Source organism: Gopherus flavomarginatus, chromosome 17, assembly GCF_025201925.1.
Source record: "Gopherus flavomarginatus isolate rGopFla2 chromosome 17, rGopFla2.mat.asm, whole genome shotgun sequence".
In the NCBI taxonomy this organism is placed as follows: Eukaryota; Metazoa; Chordata; order Testudines; family Testudinidae; genus Gopherus; species Gopherus flavomarginatus.
Genome location: NC_066633.1, coordinates 2,395,499 through 2,412,720, shown reverse-complemented (window position 1 = coordinate 2,412,720; position 17,222 = coordinate 2,395,499). Strand labels below are relative to the sequence as shown.

At 50.3% G+C, this 17,222-nt stretch overlaps 1 protein-coding gene across 1 annotated transcript; it reads right to left on the bottom strand.

Moving 5' to 3' along the window:
* Nucleotides 1-14,538: 14,538 nt before the first annotated feature.
* On the bottom strand, nucleotides 14,539-17,000 carry RPL35 (ribosomal protein L35). Its single transcript, XM_050926281.1, has 4 exons — nucleotides 16,889-17,000; nucleotides 16,359-16,495; nucleotides 15,632-15,713; nucleotides 14,539-14,752 (listed from the first exon to the last, which is right to left on the bottom strand). The coding sequence occupies exons 1-4, from the start codon at nucleotides 16,889-16,891 to the stop codon at nucleotides 14,603-14,605; spliced, it is 372 nt and encodes a 123-aa protein (XP_050782238.1). The 5' UTR covers nucleotides 16,892-17,000; the 3' UTR covers nucleotides 14,539-14,602.
* Nucleotides 17,001-17,222: the final 222 nt, after the last annotated feature.

The following is a 17,222-nucleotide window of genomic DNA, read 5'->3' as shown; positions in this document are numbered from 1 at the left end:
TTAAAATGATTAAGGTAGGCACTGTGTGTCTTCCAGTCCTTAGAACTTGCAAGGCAGGGAGCTGAGAACAGTGTCAGCTCCAAAAATCCATTCCCTCTGTCTCCCCCACGCTCCCTGTCACATTCCACCCCACCCCCCTCTTTTGAAAAGCACGTTGCAGCCACTTGAATGCTGGGATAGCTGCCCACAATGCACCACTCCCAACAGCGCTGCAAATGTGGCCACACTGCAGCGCTGGCCCTACACAGCTGTACGAACACAGCTGTAACTACCAGCGCTGCAGAACTGTAAGTGTAGCCATGGCCTCTGGGAATCACGGTACCAGTTACTGTCCAGCCTGCCCTTGGCACCTGCCTTCATTGAGAAGGGCAGTGGGAGTCATGCATCTAGTAGGACTGTATTATGGATAAAACAGCTGAGCCTTCCATTTTCCTTGTTGGGAAAAGCATCTTTCCAGCCAGCTCTGCCCCCCTTTGCACCTACACAGGCTAAGCCAAGGCTGCTATCAGCAGAGCAGCCTAGGAACGCTGAGCTGTGAGTATAGCAGCTGCCTTGGAGTGGGAGGCTCCTTTCCAGCTTGATCTCGCAGTGTTTCCATGCACAGAGCAGCAGTCATGGGGCTCCTGCTCAAAGCCCTGTCCCACCAAGCCTCTCAGCTCCTGGGAGCTACTGAGGGTCTTATCGTCCATGGACAGGTGGAGGAAGGGAGGCACAGAGGGGCTTGCCCTTGGTCACAGCGCATGCCACTGACCTGGCGAAGCAGCAGCTGGAACTCTGGCATTCCTCACAGCAGCCCCTGCTCCAGCCAGCACTACACAGCAGGGCCAGGTGCTTTGCACACACAAAGCTAGATGTAGCCACTGCCTCAAGGAGCCCCTGTCTGAGACTGACAGTAGCATTGCAAACCATTAAGGAGAGAAGTACCTGGTGGTCACCCAGTCTCATCTCCCCTGCAATGACCAGGCTGCCCAGCTTCAGGGCAGCCCTGGTGTGTTCCAGGCAGAGGGAGCTGCAGCTGGCCTTGCATGAGGTGGCCAAAGGGGAGGGAATAGCAGGGCTGCAGGAAGGGAAGAAAGTTGCCCTCAGATTAACTGTGGAGGCTGCAGCTGAGTTAACCCAGGCCAGTCAGAAACATGAAGTGCTCATCATCTCTCCTGCCTCCAACTGTTAACAGCTGCTACCACCATTTCCCCAGCTCTCAACTGCCACACGCCGGTGGAAACAGCCAGGTACGTGCCAGGCAATGGTCAGCCACCCCCCCACTCCATGCAGGGCTGCCAGGATCCCACCTGTGGGAAGGGTCCCTTTTCTGCTCTGAACACAGAGGCGCCTTCTCTCTCCGGGCTTGCTGGGGAGGGCTGGGCCCAGCCAGGCAGTGCCCAGCTGAAGAAGAGGCCATGCCAAGGGATCTGGGGGGTGTCCTAAGCCCATCCACCCCCTGTGGAAAAGAAGGATCTTTCTCAGGGACTGGCTTTGCTTCTGCCTCCTCCACACCAATTACCAGGCCCATCGCTGGTTAACGGTGTCTGAGGAGAGTCTCCGGAGAGTGACTGAGGCTGTGTTATTTTCCTGGAGCAATGTAAACAGAGGGACTCCTGAAGGATGCTGCTCGCCCAGGATCTCTCTGTCCCCGGCTCGGTGCTGCTCCTTCACAGGATCCTTTTGGTTAGGCTTGCTTTACTCTGCAGTTCTGCAGGGCCTGAGCACAGCTGTTAGCGATTGCCTTCACTGAGACGATGCTGAGGACTGTTTGCCCTGGTCTCTGCTGTCCAGACCCTTTCACCCATTAACAGACCAGGTAATGCTCCTCGGGCTAGGCCAAGCCTTTCCCTGGCTCAGAGGCACAAGGAGGGTAGAAGCCATTACCAGAGGAAGGTGAATCCACCTGACCAACTGCCTGCCGCTGTGCATGGCAATGTGTATTGGGAGGAGCATGAGCTGAGATTTGATTAGCAGTCTCAGCAAGAAGAGCTGCATGCTGGGTTCAGGGTCAGTGCATTAGGCACTTTCAAAGGCCAGGTGAGCCTCTCCTCTTTCAAAGTCTGGCCAGAAGGAGGCACTCAGCCACTCCCTTTCCAGGGTGCTGCACAGGCAGCAGGATCTTTGCAGTAATAGTGACAACTCAACAAGCGTCTCTTTCCTCCTAACAGGGCAGCTTCCATCCTGCATTACGCGGCCAAGGGAATTCAAACACAAATGGGCCAGAATTAAAAAAATACAGTGGGATGCAAAACTTTTCCAGCTGTTGAGACTTGCTGCTGTGCTCGTGAGGGAGCGTGGTACATCAAACACACTGAATCCAGACTCACCCACTGCCAGGGAGGATAATGAGGTGGAGACAGGTACCCGAGGCTTGTTCGTGTTACACTGCACAGGTTGATGGCAGCAGGGATTGGGCCTGGGATGGTTGACTTTAGAAACATAACTTTCTCCTGCTTGAGCTGCTAGCCAAGGCTTCAGATGGCTCAACAACCTCTATGTGTGCCCCACCCATCGCTGGCATGGGGACAGAGCGCCGCACTCAGTGGTGAACAGAATACTTGGGAAAGTGACCCACTGATGGAATCCAGGCCTGGAGCATCAAAGCCGAAGTGAAACCAGTCACCACAAATGACGGGGAGACCGGCAAACTCATGTCGCTTGGAATGTCAGGTGCATCTGCAGGGCTGGGGGAGCTTTGTCTGCTCTGCTTGTTGAAACGTGACCTTGTTAAATGCAATGGGTTGGGATTGCCACAGGCAGGGGCAGGGGCCAGCAAAGAAGCTGTGGGAATTCTTCAATTCATGACACCAAACAGAAACCGAAGATGTTTGGTTTCTATATTGTGAAAGGACATGAATCAGAGCCTGGTTACCGGGGAAAGCATCATCCTCTGGCCCAGAAAAGACCAGGCAGGGTCTGGCAGTATACATGGAGGAGCTGCAAGCTTATCCACTAGGGCCCCCTGTGTCTAAAGCCCCTTCTGGCTGTGAGCTCATTAGCTCTTCTCAGCTGAACAAACTTAGGCCTGGTTAGCAGTTGGATGGGAGATGCCCATGTGGAACACTGATGGAGGAGCTGTCTTTCAGATGACTCATAAAACAGAGATTGTGGCCATTTAATGAGGTACTTTCTCTGGTGTCCAGGCCAAATTAAGCCTAACCCACTGCTTCCTGGCCAGCCAAAGTACCCATGTCATTGTGCTGGAGAACGCAGCTGTCCCTTCCCCTCCTGAGCCGATCCATTGTGCAGTGCTCTTGGTGCAGACAAATGCCATGCTTCAGCAAGTCTTTCTTTCCAAGGTGAGTGGCTCCAGCTGGAGCAGCAGCTCTCGTTCATGCTTGTCAAGGTTAGGGTGATCAGATGTCCTGATTTTATAGGGATTGTTCCGATTTTTGGGTCTTTTTCTTATATAGGCGCCTATTACTCCCCACCCCCTCTCCCTATTTTTCACACATGCTGTCTGGTCACTCTAGTCAAGGTCAGTCCATTTCCCGGAACAGCACCACAGCTTGGTGGCATGAAAGTTTTGCATTATGAAAATTACTAAGGTGGCAGCATGAAAGTAGATGGAGGCTGAGGGGATGGGCGTGGCTGCTCAGGTAGGTTCCCCAGGTTGTCTCTGTGTTTCCAGTTTCATCTTCCTGGACGTGGTATGTTTGCTGGTACAGGATCTGCCTAGGCTGCCTACAGCATGCAGGGCTGCCGTCACCGTGCAGTTTGGTTCTCTCCCCCCTGGGAACCGGTTGCCTTTTCCAAGCTTGGTGTTTTCCAGAAATCCATTAGCAAACAAATTCCTTGGAAGAGAAGGGCTGAGAGAGGCCTGGGGTTTTGAGATTAGTTGGTAAACAATAAACCCACCCAAACCTGGAATCCTCCCGCTCTAAGGGACCCCTGGGCTTGGCCACAGCTAGCAACTCTTGGTGTTGACGGATGCTGCCCGGGGGTCACTGAATCTATTCCATGGACCTCTGGGAGCCAGTGGGTGAGGGATCATCACCGCTGCCAGGAGTTGCTACACTGGCCTCCAGGAACTAAAGGCTTGTTTTCCTCCTAATTCATCGAACAGGCACCCTGGTCTGTTGAGACCCTGGATCCATGCAGGAAGGCTGTGATTTTACTATTATCCATGTGATTCCTTGGACTGGCTTCCCCACAGCTCCCTGACAGCTGGAGCGCTGAGAGCGAGTGCAGCCAAGCAGCATCCTGCAGACTGGCTCACCCTTCCTGAGGGCTGAGCACCAAGCCCTGAGCTGACTAGAAACTGCTAATTCGAGCAGGCACAAGCCAACCAGGGGCAGCGGCACTAGGTAAGCTGCTGAGAGCTGCTCACAACCTTCCTTCCTACAGAATGCCTGTTCATCGTCCAGCACGGGATGGACACAGCAGGACTTGCAGCCATTTCGGGGCACTACAGACCCTGACTAGTTCTTCCTTGAGCCAGGCCACTGCCTAGGGCACTGGTACTTTCTCGAAGGCTGGGCAGAGCTATGCAGAGTGGCAGCCCGGACACGTGGTCCTGTCCTGTCACTCTTTGCCCGTCACAATCCAGCTGCCCCCTTTGTGTCCTCTCTCACTCCCGCCATTGCGCCCCACTGCCTAGAACTCCCCTGCTGGGGCACCGAATCCTTCCACACCAGGCACTGCTGCCTCCATGGAGCCAGTAACATCCAGCCGCCAGCGTAAGCACTGACTCTACCTGATCTAGAAAGAAATAAGCCTGCACTGCCCTCTGCTAACTCCATCTTCTGTCTGCAGTGCAGTTAGTGTCTGGTTTGCCTCTCTGGCTCAGAGGCTGAGTCTGCACAGAGCACACACACTGCTAGTGCTTAACAGTGCAGACACGCGGGGGAGCCGCAGGCTGGAGAAGCTGGTTTCACCAGTGAGACTCACTTGCTAGCAGCAGGAGATGGTGGGTCTGTATGAAGCTGGGGCAGCTGTTCATATAATTGGAGAGAGAGAGGGTGTGTGTCTGTGTTTCACACACAGACACACACAGAGATAACTTCACCCTTGTCTTTACCCAAGGATCTCAAGCTATCTTGCAGACATTCATCTAGCCCCACTGAACACCTATATTGTTATCCCTACTGCAGCTGAGCCAGAAGAAAGTTAAGTGACTTGCCTTAGGTTTCATAACAAGTCAGTGGCAGGGAGGGAATGCTTCCAGCCCTCCCCCATTCTAACCATTAGACCTCACACCCAACCCTGGCCCTAAAAGAGAGGATTTTTCATAGCATCTTGGATGTGCAGCTTTTCATTAAGCACTTCTTACTCTGACAGGGAATCAACTAAATCACTCAGCAGCCTTTGTATAACGTGAGCCAAATCCTGTGCGCTGCAGAGATGGTGGGAGCCGCGGCCCAGGCTGAATAGTAAGTAAGTGACAGAACACTGATTTTATTCATGGCACCAGCAGGACTCAAATGATGCACGGGACAAATCCTCCCTTAACAATCTGCTTTACAAGCCCTTCAAACAAAATGAGCCATTCAGGAAAGTGACCGGACTGCTGCCCTTGGCAGACCTGTGACTCGCTGCCTGCATGGCAAGCAAGACTTGACGTTTTCCCTTCGCAATGCTGTGTACAATAACAACACAGCAGTCTAGCTTCACCAACCCGCTCTGGGCAGCAAATTAGATGTTAGTTATAGGCGCTCAGATACTGACACTTTCTCCCTTGCCCACGTTTAGTGCAGTCAGCAATATGGGCTAAGAGTAGCTCACCCGTAGCAGTGAGCTGATTTCTCACTTGGGTTCCTGCATTATCAGGCCGGCTAGAAGAGCACTGAGGTGGGGAACTGAGCACGGTAAATCCTGCATTGCAGGCAGGATGGGCAGGAGGGTAACAGAGCAGATTAAAGGGCCTCTTTCATGGGAGGTGCTGGAGGACCATTGCCCCATAACTTCCTGACCCCACGTGGGGTGGAAATGGGGTGGTAGATTATTTTAGATTGTGAGTTTCCAGACTCCATTGTTACTTGTTGGGGCATTCAACCCAAGGGGCAGCAAACATCAGAGAGCACAGGGAGGCAGCAGTGGGCCTCAGGCTCTTCCTTCACCAAGCTGTTAGATATCTGTCACAATCAGCACTGCAGGGCAGGGTTAGGCAGCCTGGCCAAGGGGAAACCCACAGGGTGGAGGGGAGAGCGAGGCTGTCAGCAGAGCAGGGGGGTGGGGTGGCAGGGTGACCTGTAAATGTGTGGGAGGAAAGAGCTTCCATCTGGCCTCTCGCAGAGGATTTGGCTTCTCTTTAGAGATGCAGCTGGGGGTCAGGAGGCCAGGCTGGGCACCTCCAGCCTCTCCCATGCAGAGAAGCACTCTTAGACTTTGTTTGTTGTCAGCAAATGGGATATATGAGCGCACATCATGTTGCAATGTTCTGAACATGACGCAGTGTGGTCGGAGCTGACCATGGAGAACACAGCTCAGTTTGCTGCTCCACTTGTTACTAGGAATAAAGCTTTGGGTATGTCTATTGCACCTCCACACAGGAAGCAGTTAATCCTCACAGCCCAGTGCTGGGTGGCACCCGCCGTCCCAACACGCACTCGCGATGGCCAGCACACTGGGCCTGACACCCTCTACACCCAGACTAGCTGCAGGGTGTGGGCCAGAGCTGGAAAAGAGCTGAACCATGGAGCTGAGGATGGGGGCTCCTGCACTGAGTGCAGCCAGGGCTGGAGAGTCCGTACCAGATTGAAGGGCCTCTCTCCTAGGAGACAGTGGAGGACCATTGTTCTGTAACTTCCTGCCCCAGCTTCAGTGTTAATGCTGAGACACAGAGGGGCCCTGGGTGAGGCTTATGGGGGACAAATCTACACCATGCCCGCTTTTGGAAGTGTGGACACACTGAGTCCTGCACAGGGTCAGGAAGGGCAATTTCACATGGTGGGACCTCACCTGAGGTATTCTTGATCTGAGGAAGTCAAATTCTGAGCAGACACCCAGCCTGTCCTGAGGCAAACGCCCAGAAGAAGGGATTCCCGAAGGATAACAGTGTGGGAAACGTTCAAAGAGCTGCTGTTGATTTAACAAGTGCTAACTCCGCTGCGTGGGGCAGAAGTAAAGCAAAAGCTGCAATGAAGACAGGTTCATTCCTGCACAGCCTAGGTGTGTGCGGGTGCAGAGGAGAACCTGCATTTGCTGAGAGTCATTTGCAAGGCCTACGATCACTGCAAAGTGACCAGATGTCCTGATCTTTGGGTCTTTTTCTTATATAGGAGCCTATTACCCCCCATCCCCTGTCCCAATTTTTCACATTTGCTGTCTGGTCACCCTAGATCACAGCCCTATTGCGGTGACAGTCACAAATGCTTGTAGTTGGGGCAGTCAGCCAGCCTCTCTTTGTATTCCTAATTTGATCTCTCTGGAAACATCTTATTTATTGAAGTTGATATTCCCCAGGAAATCTGCTTCAATGCTATGGAATGTCTTCAGTTACAGCGATAACATAACCAGCTTCATGCTTGGAAAACCTTTGCACCAATCCTGGGTCCCATCAGCAATTTGCTCATGTGAAGATCATCAGGGAGATCTCTGAGTATCTGCCCATCTGGAACAGAGAGACTCACTGCCTCTGGGAAAGGGCTTCTGTTAGCTCCCCATTAATTTACCTGTAGTAGGACAGTTATTGGGGTCTGCCCGTCATCTGCAAGTGTCTGAAGCATTACGCACCAAGGGGAAGGGGAGACATTCAGGGGGCTATAGTAAAAGGTCCCTCGGAGCAATAAGATGAAAATGAAAGGACAAACAGAGTGAGTTCTGGCAGTTTCCCAGCAGTGAAATCTAGGTGACTCCCAGGGGAAGTGGGATACAGGACATGGCAAGACTCTGTTTCATGCTTAGGGCGCTGCTTGTAAGACACTCTGGGTTGCCTGGGTCAAGGGCTCAATCCTTGATCACTTCTTTTGTGAGAATGCCCCAGGCTACAAAGATACTCAGTGTGTCCTCAATCACTCCATGGCTTCAGAGCTTACAGGCTAGTATGAACAGCTATGAGGGGGAAAGATGCTCTCAGCACCTAGGAGTCAGGACTCCTGGATTCTATCCCCTGCTTTGCCTGACAAGTCACTCTCCCTGTCTGTGTCTCCGCCACCCCATCAGTGTAGTAGGAATAGTACTGGGGGACTGGGAATTCAATGCTACTGGTAAACCTCTTTGAGATGCTCCTGTTGAAGAGGTAACATGCTCAGCACAGCTTGGCATATTGCTAAAATGCCAGCTCAAACACTGTGCGCACGAATTTTGACCTTGGTTCTCAGCAAAGTTCCCGTGGTTACTGACTGAAGTTCTGAGAAAAGAAGATCTGCTTCCTAGGGTCTAAATTCTTTTTCCAGGCAGTGTTTTTGGCAGAAAAAAACAGGCTTTTGGAATGACCTGTTGTACATCTCACCTGAAGCCAGGTAGAGACCCATCCCTTAATACCTCCAGGTTCAGAGCTGGATCTAGCCAGAAGGGCAAAACTCAATCTAGTTTCAGGTTACAGAATATTTGAGGCTGTAATGCTCTCTAGTGCCTTCTCCTTAAACTGCAGTTCATTGGGCTCCTGATGCAATTCTCAGAGCTATTTGGAGGACCAGGGGGTTTACTACATGGTCACTCACAGCCCATCACACCTGTGAAGCGAGTGATTTGGATTTGCAGTAAGTTGTTGGTGCTTCTTCACAGGACTGCACCATTGGGATACCTAATACCTAGGGACTCTAGGAGTCTCTCTGGGGACACGGGAGACAGGAGATGTAGGTAGAACCTGCAGAAGAAAGAATCTGAGGATGGACGGAGATCCCAGGAGGCTATCAGAGGAAGAAAACCCCAAAATAGCTAGAATGAGCTGCCCATGTCTCTGTCAACTGTATCATTTCAAATCCCTTTACCCTCCGTGCTCACTACCTAACCAGATACTATCTTCCTGTCACCCTCCCTAGCTGACAGCTCTGCTGCATGCTTGCTTGTCCAGAAAGCAACAGAATAACAGCCCTATGTTGTAGTCCCATGCAGTATGGTCTTGTCAAAGCACTATACAGCTGTCCTCTTAACAAACCCAGCCTTACACTGACTGGCCTTTTAAGAGAGAATGGCTCCAGCCCCACCTGTGACTCCTTCAGGCCTCCTCCCAGGTGAGGAAAATTGGCATAGCCACATGACAGGGGAGTCATGTGGTTAAATCAATCCAAACGTGGAGATAAGTGAGAAGAAAGTGTTTTAAAGGCTGTGGGCCAGGTTGGTCCTAGCTGTGTAGAGAGGCAAGGAGGGAGAAATCATGTCTTTTATTTGACCAGCTCTGGTGGGTAAGAGGGGCATTTTTGAGCTTATGCAGAGCAGTTCTTTGGGTTGAAAGGGGATAACCTGGAAAAGCTGAGTGAGGGTTGCAGCTGACCTGAATTTTCAGCAGAGACCCTACAAAGAGGACTATGAGACTCCTGGCCTAAGGGGTAGAAGAAAGGGGTAGACTCTAGCCAGAGGGCTATAGGATCCCTGAACCCATGTGAACAGGGGGCTGGACTTGAGGAGTAAAGGAGAAAATTGATTTGTTGTAACATGAATAAACTATATCCCACAAAAGTACAGAGGAGGAGGAGGAATCTTGGTTTAAAGTGCTCTGGCCTGGGGGTAAGTTTTTCTCAGGTCCTGAGGGAACTGGGGGCAGTGTGCTTGCCGGGCCATGTTGGCCCATGGGGGGTGCCCAGAGATGGCTCCCTGCTACAGTGTTAGCCTCATCCTATACATGAGGCAGTTGAGGAGCAGTGAGGCAAAATTACCTTTCCACAGCCATCCACTAAGTCCCTGGTGAAGCCAGTCTCCTAGTGCTGTACTTAATCCACCAAACCATGGATCTGAGTGCTTTACAAGCAGTAGGTGTAACGGGAATTCTGTCATTGACTTCACCAGGGGCAGGCTTTCATCCATTCACTACTGCAAAAGCACAAAGGATTAATAGGATCAAACTGATTCACTCTCAGGATGTATGGATGTTCTGAAATGTACATTCACCTGAACCTGCAAACAGCTGCCAGTCAGAACTACTCCAAGAATGAAGACCTATGTATGTTTTGGGCAGACTAATGTGCAGCCAGGAGTTTTCTGTATAATGCCATTCTCTAACTGGCAGCTTTCCATGGGAATCAAAACTCTGAAGGTACATTTCTAAAATGAGAGGGGAAGGCAACCTGGAGTTGCTAATCTACCAGCTGGGTTGTAGAGGAATGCAAACTCACTCCCCTGTAACTACGGAGACAGCCAGGCTGCTTCTGTACACAGCAACAAGAACCATTTCCAAACATGAACTGCCCCAGATCAGCTCTGGGCCTCCTGAAAGAGGCTACTGCATATGCTGAGAAGCAGCAGCGAGCCCCACCCCGACACAGGGAGCAGGATGGGGGAACAGCACAGACTGACAGCTGAGCAAAATTGGCTTTCCCACCAAGCTAGTCAGCCCTGCCAGTTCAGGCTAAGATGTGCGGGAATGTCTCAGAATGTTTTGCAGTGATGGATGTAACATAATTTGTGAGGCACAAAGGTGAGGCAAGTCCTGAGTTACATGGGCTCTATATGGCCTGGCTTGGTGGTCACTGGACTGCAATCAGCCTGGTTTACTTGTTTACGCTAATCTGAATGAATGTGACACAGAGGTACGGGCCCTTTGAGGTCAAGTTCTTCTGTGGCTGCGAGGAATGGATGGAAGGGCAAGGCTGTGGCCAGACACCTATAGGTGTCTAGGAAGGTCTGTGACACTCAATGTGGCCAATCAGCTCTCAGTGGTTCCTTGGGGCTAGGATTGTTCTTATCCAGCTGGTGCAAGAGTCACTCTGACAACTAGAGGCAAAAACAACTGAGGGAACCAGTCGGCTTTGCTTTGGTGACAAATCTCACTGTGTCCATAACAAACCTTAATGAAGTAGAAGAGTCCAATCCTGGTCCCGCGGGATGGACTAGGGGAGATTAACCGGCCTTCTACTCTGGCCTCTGTGAGCCCATGAAGGGGAAGAGTCCAGGGCCCCAGATGAAATTGTTCACAGCATCACTATTCCCTGTTTTCCAAGATTGCAGCAGACATCCCCCTCAGATGGCTGCAGCCAAGTTGTCTACAGGCCAGAAACAGACCGGCCTGCTCCTGCCCTAACTGCTGTTCACTTTTTGTCCCTACAGTTAGGCCAGACATTGAGGCTCTTCATGGGGCATGATGATGATATGCACAGTTGCGAACTTTTACTGAATGCTCAAGATCTGGTAACTAGACCTCAATGTCCTGTCATCTTCTAGCTACTGACATATGAATGATATGCTAGTGAGTTATAACATGAGACCTTTCAAACAGAAGACTCTATCCAGGTAGGCATTTATGCTGTGCTCTTTGCTAGGGGATCTGACAACCTTAATGTCCAAGCCATTTAGCCAAAAGTGCACCATTCTGAAGCTTAAATTGCATTCAGAAATGTTTAGATTTTCATTTGCAATACAAGCATGAACTGGTGTTGTTTTCGTTTTGTGATAGGCAATTGGTTCCTGGAATTTGCCTACAAAAATCAAGACAAACCCCTAGTAGGACATCAGGGCGTTATTAGCTGTTTGCTTCACTGTAGCAGGAATGTTGGTAAGAACAACTAGACTCCTTTCTAGATTACTTTGTTGTCATGGTTTATCATTATTTTATTGTGCACATATAGGATGTTTTATAAAACAAGTACTCTGGTCCAGGCACAGTACAATAAGGCAAAATCAAATCCCGGTCTCCCTGCTCAGCTGTGAGTAGCAGCTATTATGGCAGGGCTCCTTCCCATGTTAAGGAATAGAGTAGCTGTAGCCACCTGCCAGGGTGATACCATAATGCAGTGGTGGGGAAGGGTGCAGTAACCTCTGCATTGATTTTAGCACACCGTAGACAAGCCTTTACCCTAGTTAGAATTTATTCCAGCCTATGAATCCTTCAGAACTAGTGTGAGCAGCATGGAGGAGAATCTCTTCCCTGAATTCACTAGGAGGTGGATCAGCCCTTGTGACAGAGTGGGAGTAGCATAAGGCTCACCCACCACTCTGTAAGATTCCCCCTATGGGTTAAACTGGGAGATAGTTAATTAAGGACTGGGTACTTAGCCAGTTAACACGGGAATTCAGCTCACCAGCTTGAGAGGGTTAAGGAGGGTAGAGAAAGGGAGAGGAAAGGATGGCTAAAGAAGCCCAGATCTCAGAGATGAGATCTCTTCTCCCATCTCCAGCCCCATTGTCCTGGGCCTAGGGTGGAGCTTGGCTAAATCCTTTCACTATGAGGACAACTATACAAGCCACTCTAAAAGAAGCACACTGGTGAACCTATGCAAGAGAGTTTGAGAGGATGGCTTGCAACATGAAACATGGTGTGGGGAAATACATCCCGTGACACCTCCCTCAATGGATAAAGAAACTAATGAGATCCAACACAGACTGCACACTATTGGTGCTGCATTTAAATAGCAGCTTGAAACACTTCAATATGTTACAGCTGAAGGGAACCCATCTAATAGCAGCTACAGCTCATTGCTCTGGCTCTGCAGAATTCTCTACACGAAAAAAAATAAGTATTGTAGGAAAGCAAGCTTGGTTGGGTCTCTAACTGGCTGTTTTACAGGTGGAAGTGTGGGAATTTGCATGGCTCTTTAGCCCACTTATAAATGAAGACTGGGTACCGAGAGGAAGAGAGCCTGATCATATCCAAAGCACTGATGATAATGACAACAGCATAGGTTATTCAAACAAGAAACATCAGTAAGGAAGTACGCTATACCTCTTTATGGGTGCAGGCTATTATGACAATGGCCCTTGAGGTGACACCTGCTCTCTGCTGGAGAAGGGAACTGTCACACATCTTGAAAGCTGCATTGCACCATAAAAACACAATCTTCATATTACTGTGATTTTGTACATACTACCAGCTTGGCCTCTTCCAACATGCAGCTGAAAGCTCTGTACAAGAGTCCTGTGGCTGAAGTGTCACTGACTAGCAGGGGAGGCCACACAGCTTAGCTCCCGCAGGCACTATGAACCAACGATGGGACTGAAAGGAGCCTGCAAATAGGTCTCATAAGTAGAGCTCTGTGTTTGTCATGGAGGTCATGGATTCTGTGACTTCCTGCGACCTCTGATTTCTGTAGCACCAGTGTGGCTGACCCCAGGGCTAACCCAGCAGCTGGCCCTGGAGCCAGCCACACCTGCTGCTGCTGGAGTGGCTCTGCAGCCAACCACACGGGCAGCCAGCTGCTGCTTGAGTGGCCCTGGCTGCTGCTCTGGCAGCCTAGGGGATTGCTTCAGCAGTGGTCCCAGGGGTGACCAGAGCAGCCCCAGCTCAGTGGCTCCAGGTAGTGGTCCTGGGGCGGCCAGCGCAGCAGCTGGCCTCCCAGGGCACCTCTCCAAGATTCAACCAGGAGTATTTATGATATAAGTCATGGACAGGTCATGAGCTGTGGTTTTTTTGTTTTTTGTCCATGGCTTTTACTAAAAATACCCATAATTAAATCGCAGCCTTACTCATAAGCAAATAAATCTAGTTTTCAGAACCACTTACATGCCCACGATTTTTTGGTCTCACTGGAGACCAACATACCTGCTAACTGATATGGTCTTAATATAAAAGTAACTGTAGTGAATATTCTGGAATATCAGGCATAGATAATTCAAGTTTCTGCTGATACATCAGTGCAGAAAGCTCAACCCAGACTGTTCCACCTTCACACAACAGAAGCACAAAGTAGGGATAAGTTCTGCACAGCCAAGAGCAGTGTTGACAATTTGCCAGGAGCAAAGGGAGCCTTCCATGCTTGTAATAAAAGAACCACCTCTTGGGAGCTATAAATCCTCAGCAGCGTGCAGTGCTCTCTCAATTTCATTTCAGAGGGTGGTCAATCCTCTGAAGTCAAGATTAAGATTGCAATAAGCTTTCGAGCCACACTTGAGCACCTGTGAAAGTAAGGGCAATCTCCACATAATAGCCTAAGCATTACTAATAATGCTAGTAATTTTTAAGCACGAATTGTATGCCAAATGGTTTAGAACGACAGATATCATTAATGGCGATATAGACATTTGTGCTGGATATACTGAGGTTCATTGCAATAACAGTAAGGAGTTCCAGCTGTACAGTCACTGCTCAAAATAAGCTCTGGCAAAAGAGACAGAGCGAAGAAGGGACCTCACTATGCTAATTTACCTGTACAGTGATCAGATCCTGATGTGACTGACACTAGAGAGGATTTTCTATTTTAAGATTTTCTCAACTACTAGACACACACTAGTTCACTTGAGAAGCCAGATGTTAAATACTTCTGCCCCAAAACTTAAAAGCTTAGTGGATTCAGATATTTGCAAAGACTCATGTCTGCCTAAAACATTAGCATGATCTTTATAGAGGACACTATGGAAAATTAAACAAACAGTTTTATAATGCAAATGGTGACAGAAATTAACTGTAGCATCTTCCAAGCTACATTAGCATAAGGCTCCCATGATCTCTAACTGAAGTTTCCCTCCATGCAGTGTTATCATGAGTTCTGAACCAAATCCATACTATAAAACAAGTATCTATGCCTGTCAGTTTCCAAACAACTTGATGTTTAATGAGAAAAAGCTGACAGATCCATAGTATGCAAAAGGTTTATGCCTTAACAGCAAACTTCCGGACAGGGTACAGGCGCTCTTTTCGCTGCTGTTTTTTGGTCTTCAAACTTTCTTCGTACTTATTTAATCTGCGGCGCATGGCACGAGTCTTCTTCGGCCGTAGGTCAAGAGGCTTGTACTTTTTGCCCTGTTTGCAAAAACAACAACAAATGAGCCTCAAAAATGATTGTGTGGGTTTTTTTTTTTTAAGCAGACTTTACCCTTGCCACTGCATCCACGCTGTTCAGTAATCTGCAAAGAATCTGGGTGTGTACAAGTACAGAAAGCTGTCCTGCCTGTTGGTACTGCATGGAGAGCAGGGGCTACGACTTCCCTATGCCCTTCATGTGTATGACACATTCTTCTCCGCTAGGAAATGGCCTTACCCTCACAGCTGCTGAGTAGCATACCAACCATCAGTCACTACCAGCCATTTTACCAGACAGGACTGCAGCCTAAAGTTGGCTGATTCCTGATTTTATTAATCCCAGGAGTCTGCCAGTACCTCTGGAAGTATTCACTTGGGCACCTGCTCTAGATAATTCTGGTGTACAGCAAAGAATGTGGACCATGAGAAATAACACACTGCCTGAGGGGAAAAAAAATCCAAAAAAACTGTTCGTGTTCTCAGTGATTTCATCCCTCAAGACTGCCAATCTTTACGAATGTATTTTCCAACAGAGCACTTACACCTGTGCCTACTGGAAAGCACACAAAGCCAGATAACAGAGTTACATGCTGTCCAGTAGAAGAATCCTTTAGCAAGAACAGATTCACACTGCATCTACTCAATTCAGAGCAGTGCTGGGTGTTAGTCTTGCAATAAACAATATTTTGAAAAGGGACCATTATAATATGAGATTAATGTTATACTCTCCCCAGGATTAGAACATTTGAAAAAATCTCATTTGCAGAATTATTCTTGCAACTACTCGGATCTCTTGCCTCACAACTCTATCCACATATATGAAAATGGCAAGAAAGGAATGTAGGGTAGGACCTAACAAAGTACAAAGTTTGGACTTACTTTGTAAAATTTCCTCAGGTTCTCTTTCTGGGTCTGGTTGATGACAGTCAGCACTCGGGCAATGGATTTGCGGACAACCCGGCTGCAGAGTAAAGAAATAAGCCTCAAAATACAGACAATAAAAAAGCTTAAAACTAGTAAGTACTTTACAAAATATGTAAGAGGAACTATAGGATTAGGAAAATGGAGGCACTGCCTGAGAATTCTTTCTTACTATATTCAAGATATAGTTGTCATTTTACTCTTAACAATTAGAATCTTACCACCCTGGAGCTTCCCCTCTACCCAAACACTTCTCCTGTTTTCCTTCTCTTCCCCCCATGCTTCTCTTCAATGCTATCTACTCTCAGGACAAGGATGGTATTGCTACATCATATATCTCAACTGTGCCACATCAACAAGAAGCAGCCTGTCTCTATAAAATGAAGAAATTGCTACAGCAATATCAGTTGTAAAAAGTAACACTCCTTTCCCCTCGTAACAGGCTCAGTGTGTGCCCACACGGCATAGCCTATGGCTGGGGTTAGATGAGGGGTGAAGCACCTGTAGCCTAATGTAACGCTGGGGCCAGTGGCCCTGGAGAGTCCCCACCTTGAGGCAGGGCAGAGGCGCGAGTTCGGATAAGCCCAATGCAGCTGCAGCTTCACAGGCCCCACGCCCGCCGCAGGCTCACGGCCAGGCCCCTAAGTGGCAGCGCAGAGCGAGCGTCCCCTGGGCTTGGACTTACATCTTGGACAGCTTGGAGGCGGCTCCGCCAGTCACCTTGGCCACCCGCAGCTGGGACAGCTCCACCTTCAGGTCATCCAGCTGCTTCAGCAGCTCCTCCTTCTTCTTCCCTCGCAGGTCGCGGGCCTTGATCTTAGCCTGCCACGGAGAGCGCGAGTCCGCTCAGAGCCCGCCCGGAGCCTGCCCCGAGCCCAGCCGGCCTCAAAGCCAGGCCCGGCCCGGCCCGCCCCCGCGCCTTTCCGCGGGCCCAGCCGGCCTCAAAGCCAGGCCCGGCCCGGCCCGCCCCCGCGCCTTTCCGCGGGCCCGGCCCGCCCCTCTGGGCCCGGACCCCACGGGCCGCCCAGCGCCAGCGCCAGCCCCGCGGCCCGGCTCCCCCGCTCCCGGCCCGTGCCGGCCCCCGCTCGAGGGACTAGCCGGGCCTCGGGGGGACCGGCCGGGCCTACTGACCCTCCCGCACTCCGGGGGCCGCCCCGCCCCGCGGATGGCTCCGGATTACAGCTGCGAGGGGTCCCGGCCGCAGAACTCACTCACCATGTCGGCAGAGGCTCGAGGTGAAAGGACGGAAGCCGAGCGAGGCCAGAAGGTACAACGCGAAAGAGCCTGAGTGGGTGGGATCAACCAATCCGGTCTCACAGTGCAGGGGCGATGGGAGGAGCCGGCTCACTGCAACTCGCCCCCTGCAGACTCGCAGCGCAATGGTACAGCCAGCTACAGAGCGCCCAGCCTTCCCGACTGAGAGGGGAGGGGTGGGAGTCCTGGGGCTGCTGGCCCCGGGGTCCAGAATCAATAGAATTCGTTAATCTAGCAATTGCTGCCATTCCAATCAAATCAACCAGTATAATAAGTATAGTAACGACCAAGTAAT

Coding starts and splice junctions, on each gene's coding strand:
- RPL35 (XM_050926281.1), bottom strand. Junction 15,714..16,358: donor GCCTCCAAGCTGTCCAAGAT/GTAAGTCCAAGC, acceptor TTTACTCTGCAG/CCGGGTTGTCCGCAAATCCA. Junction 14,753..15,631: donor ACCTGAGGAAATTTTACAAA/GTAAGTCCAAAC, acceptor TTTTGCAAACAG/GGCAAAAAGTACAAGCCTCT.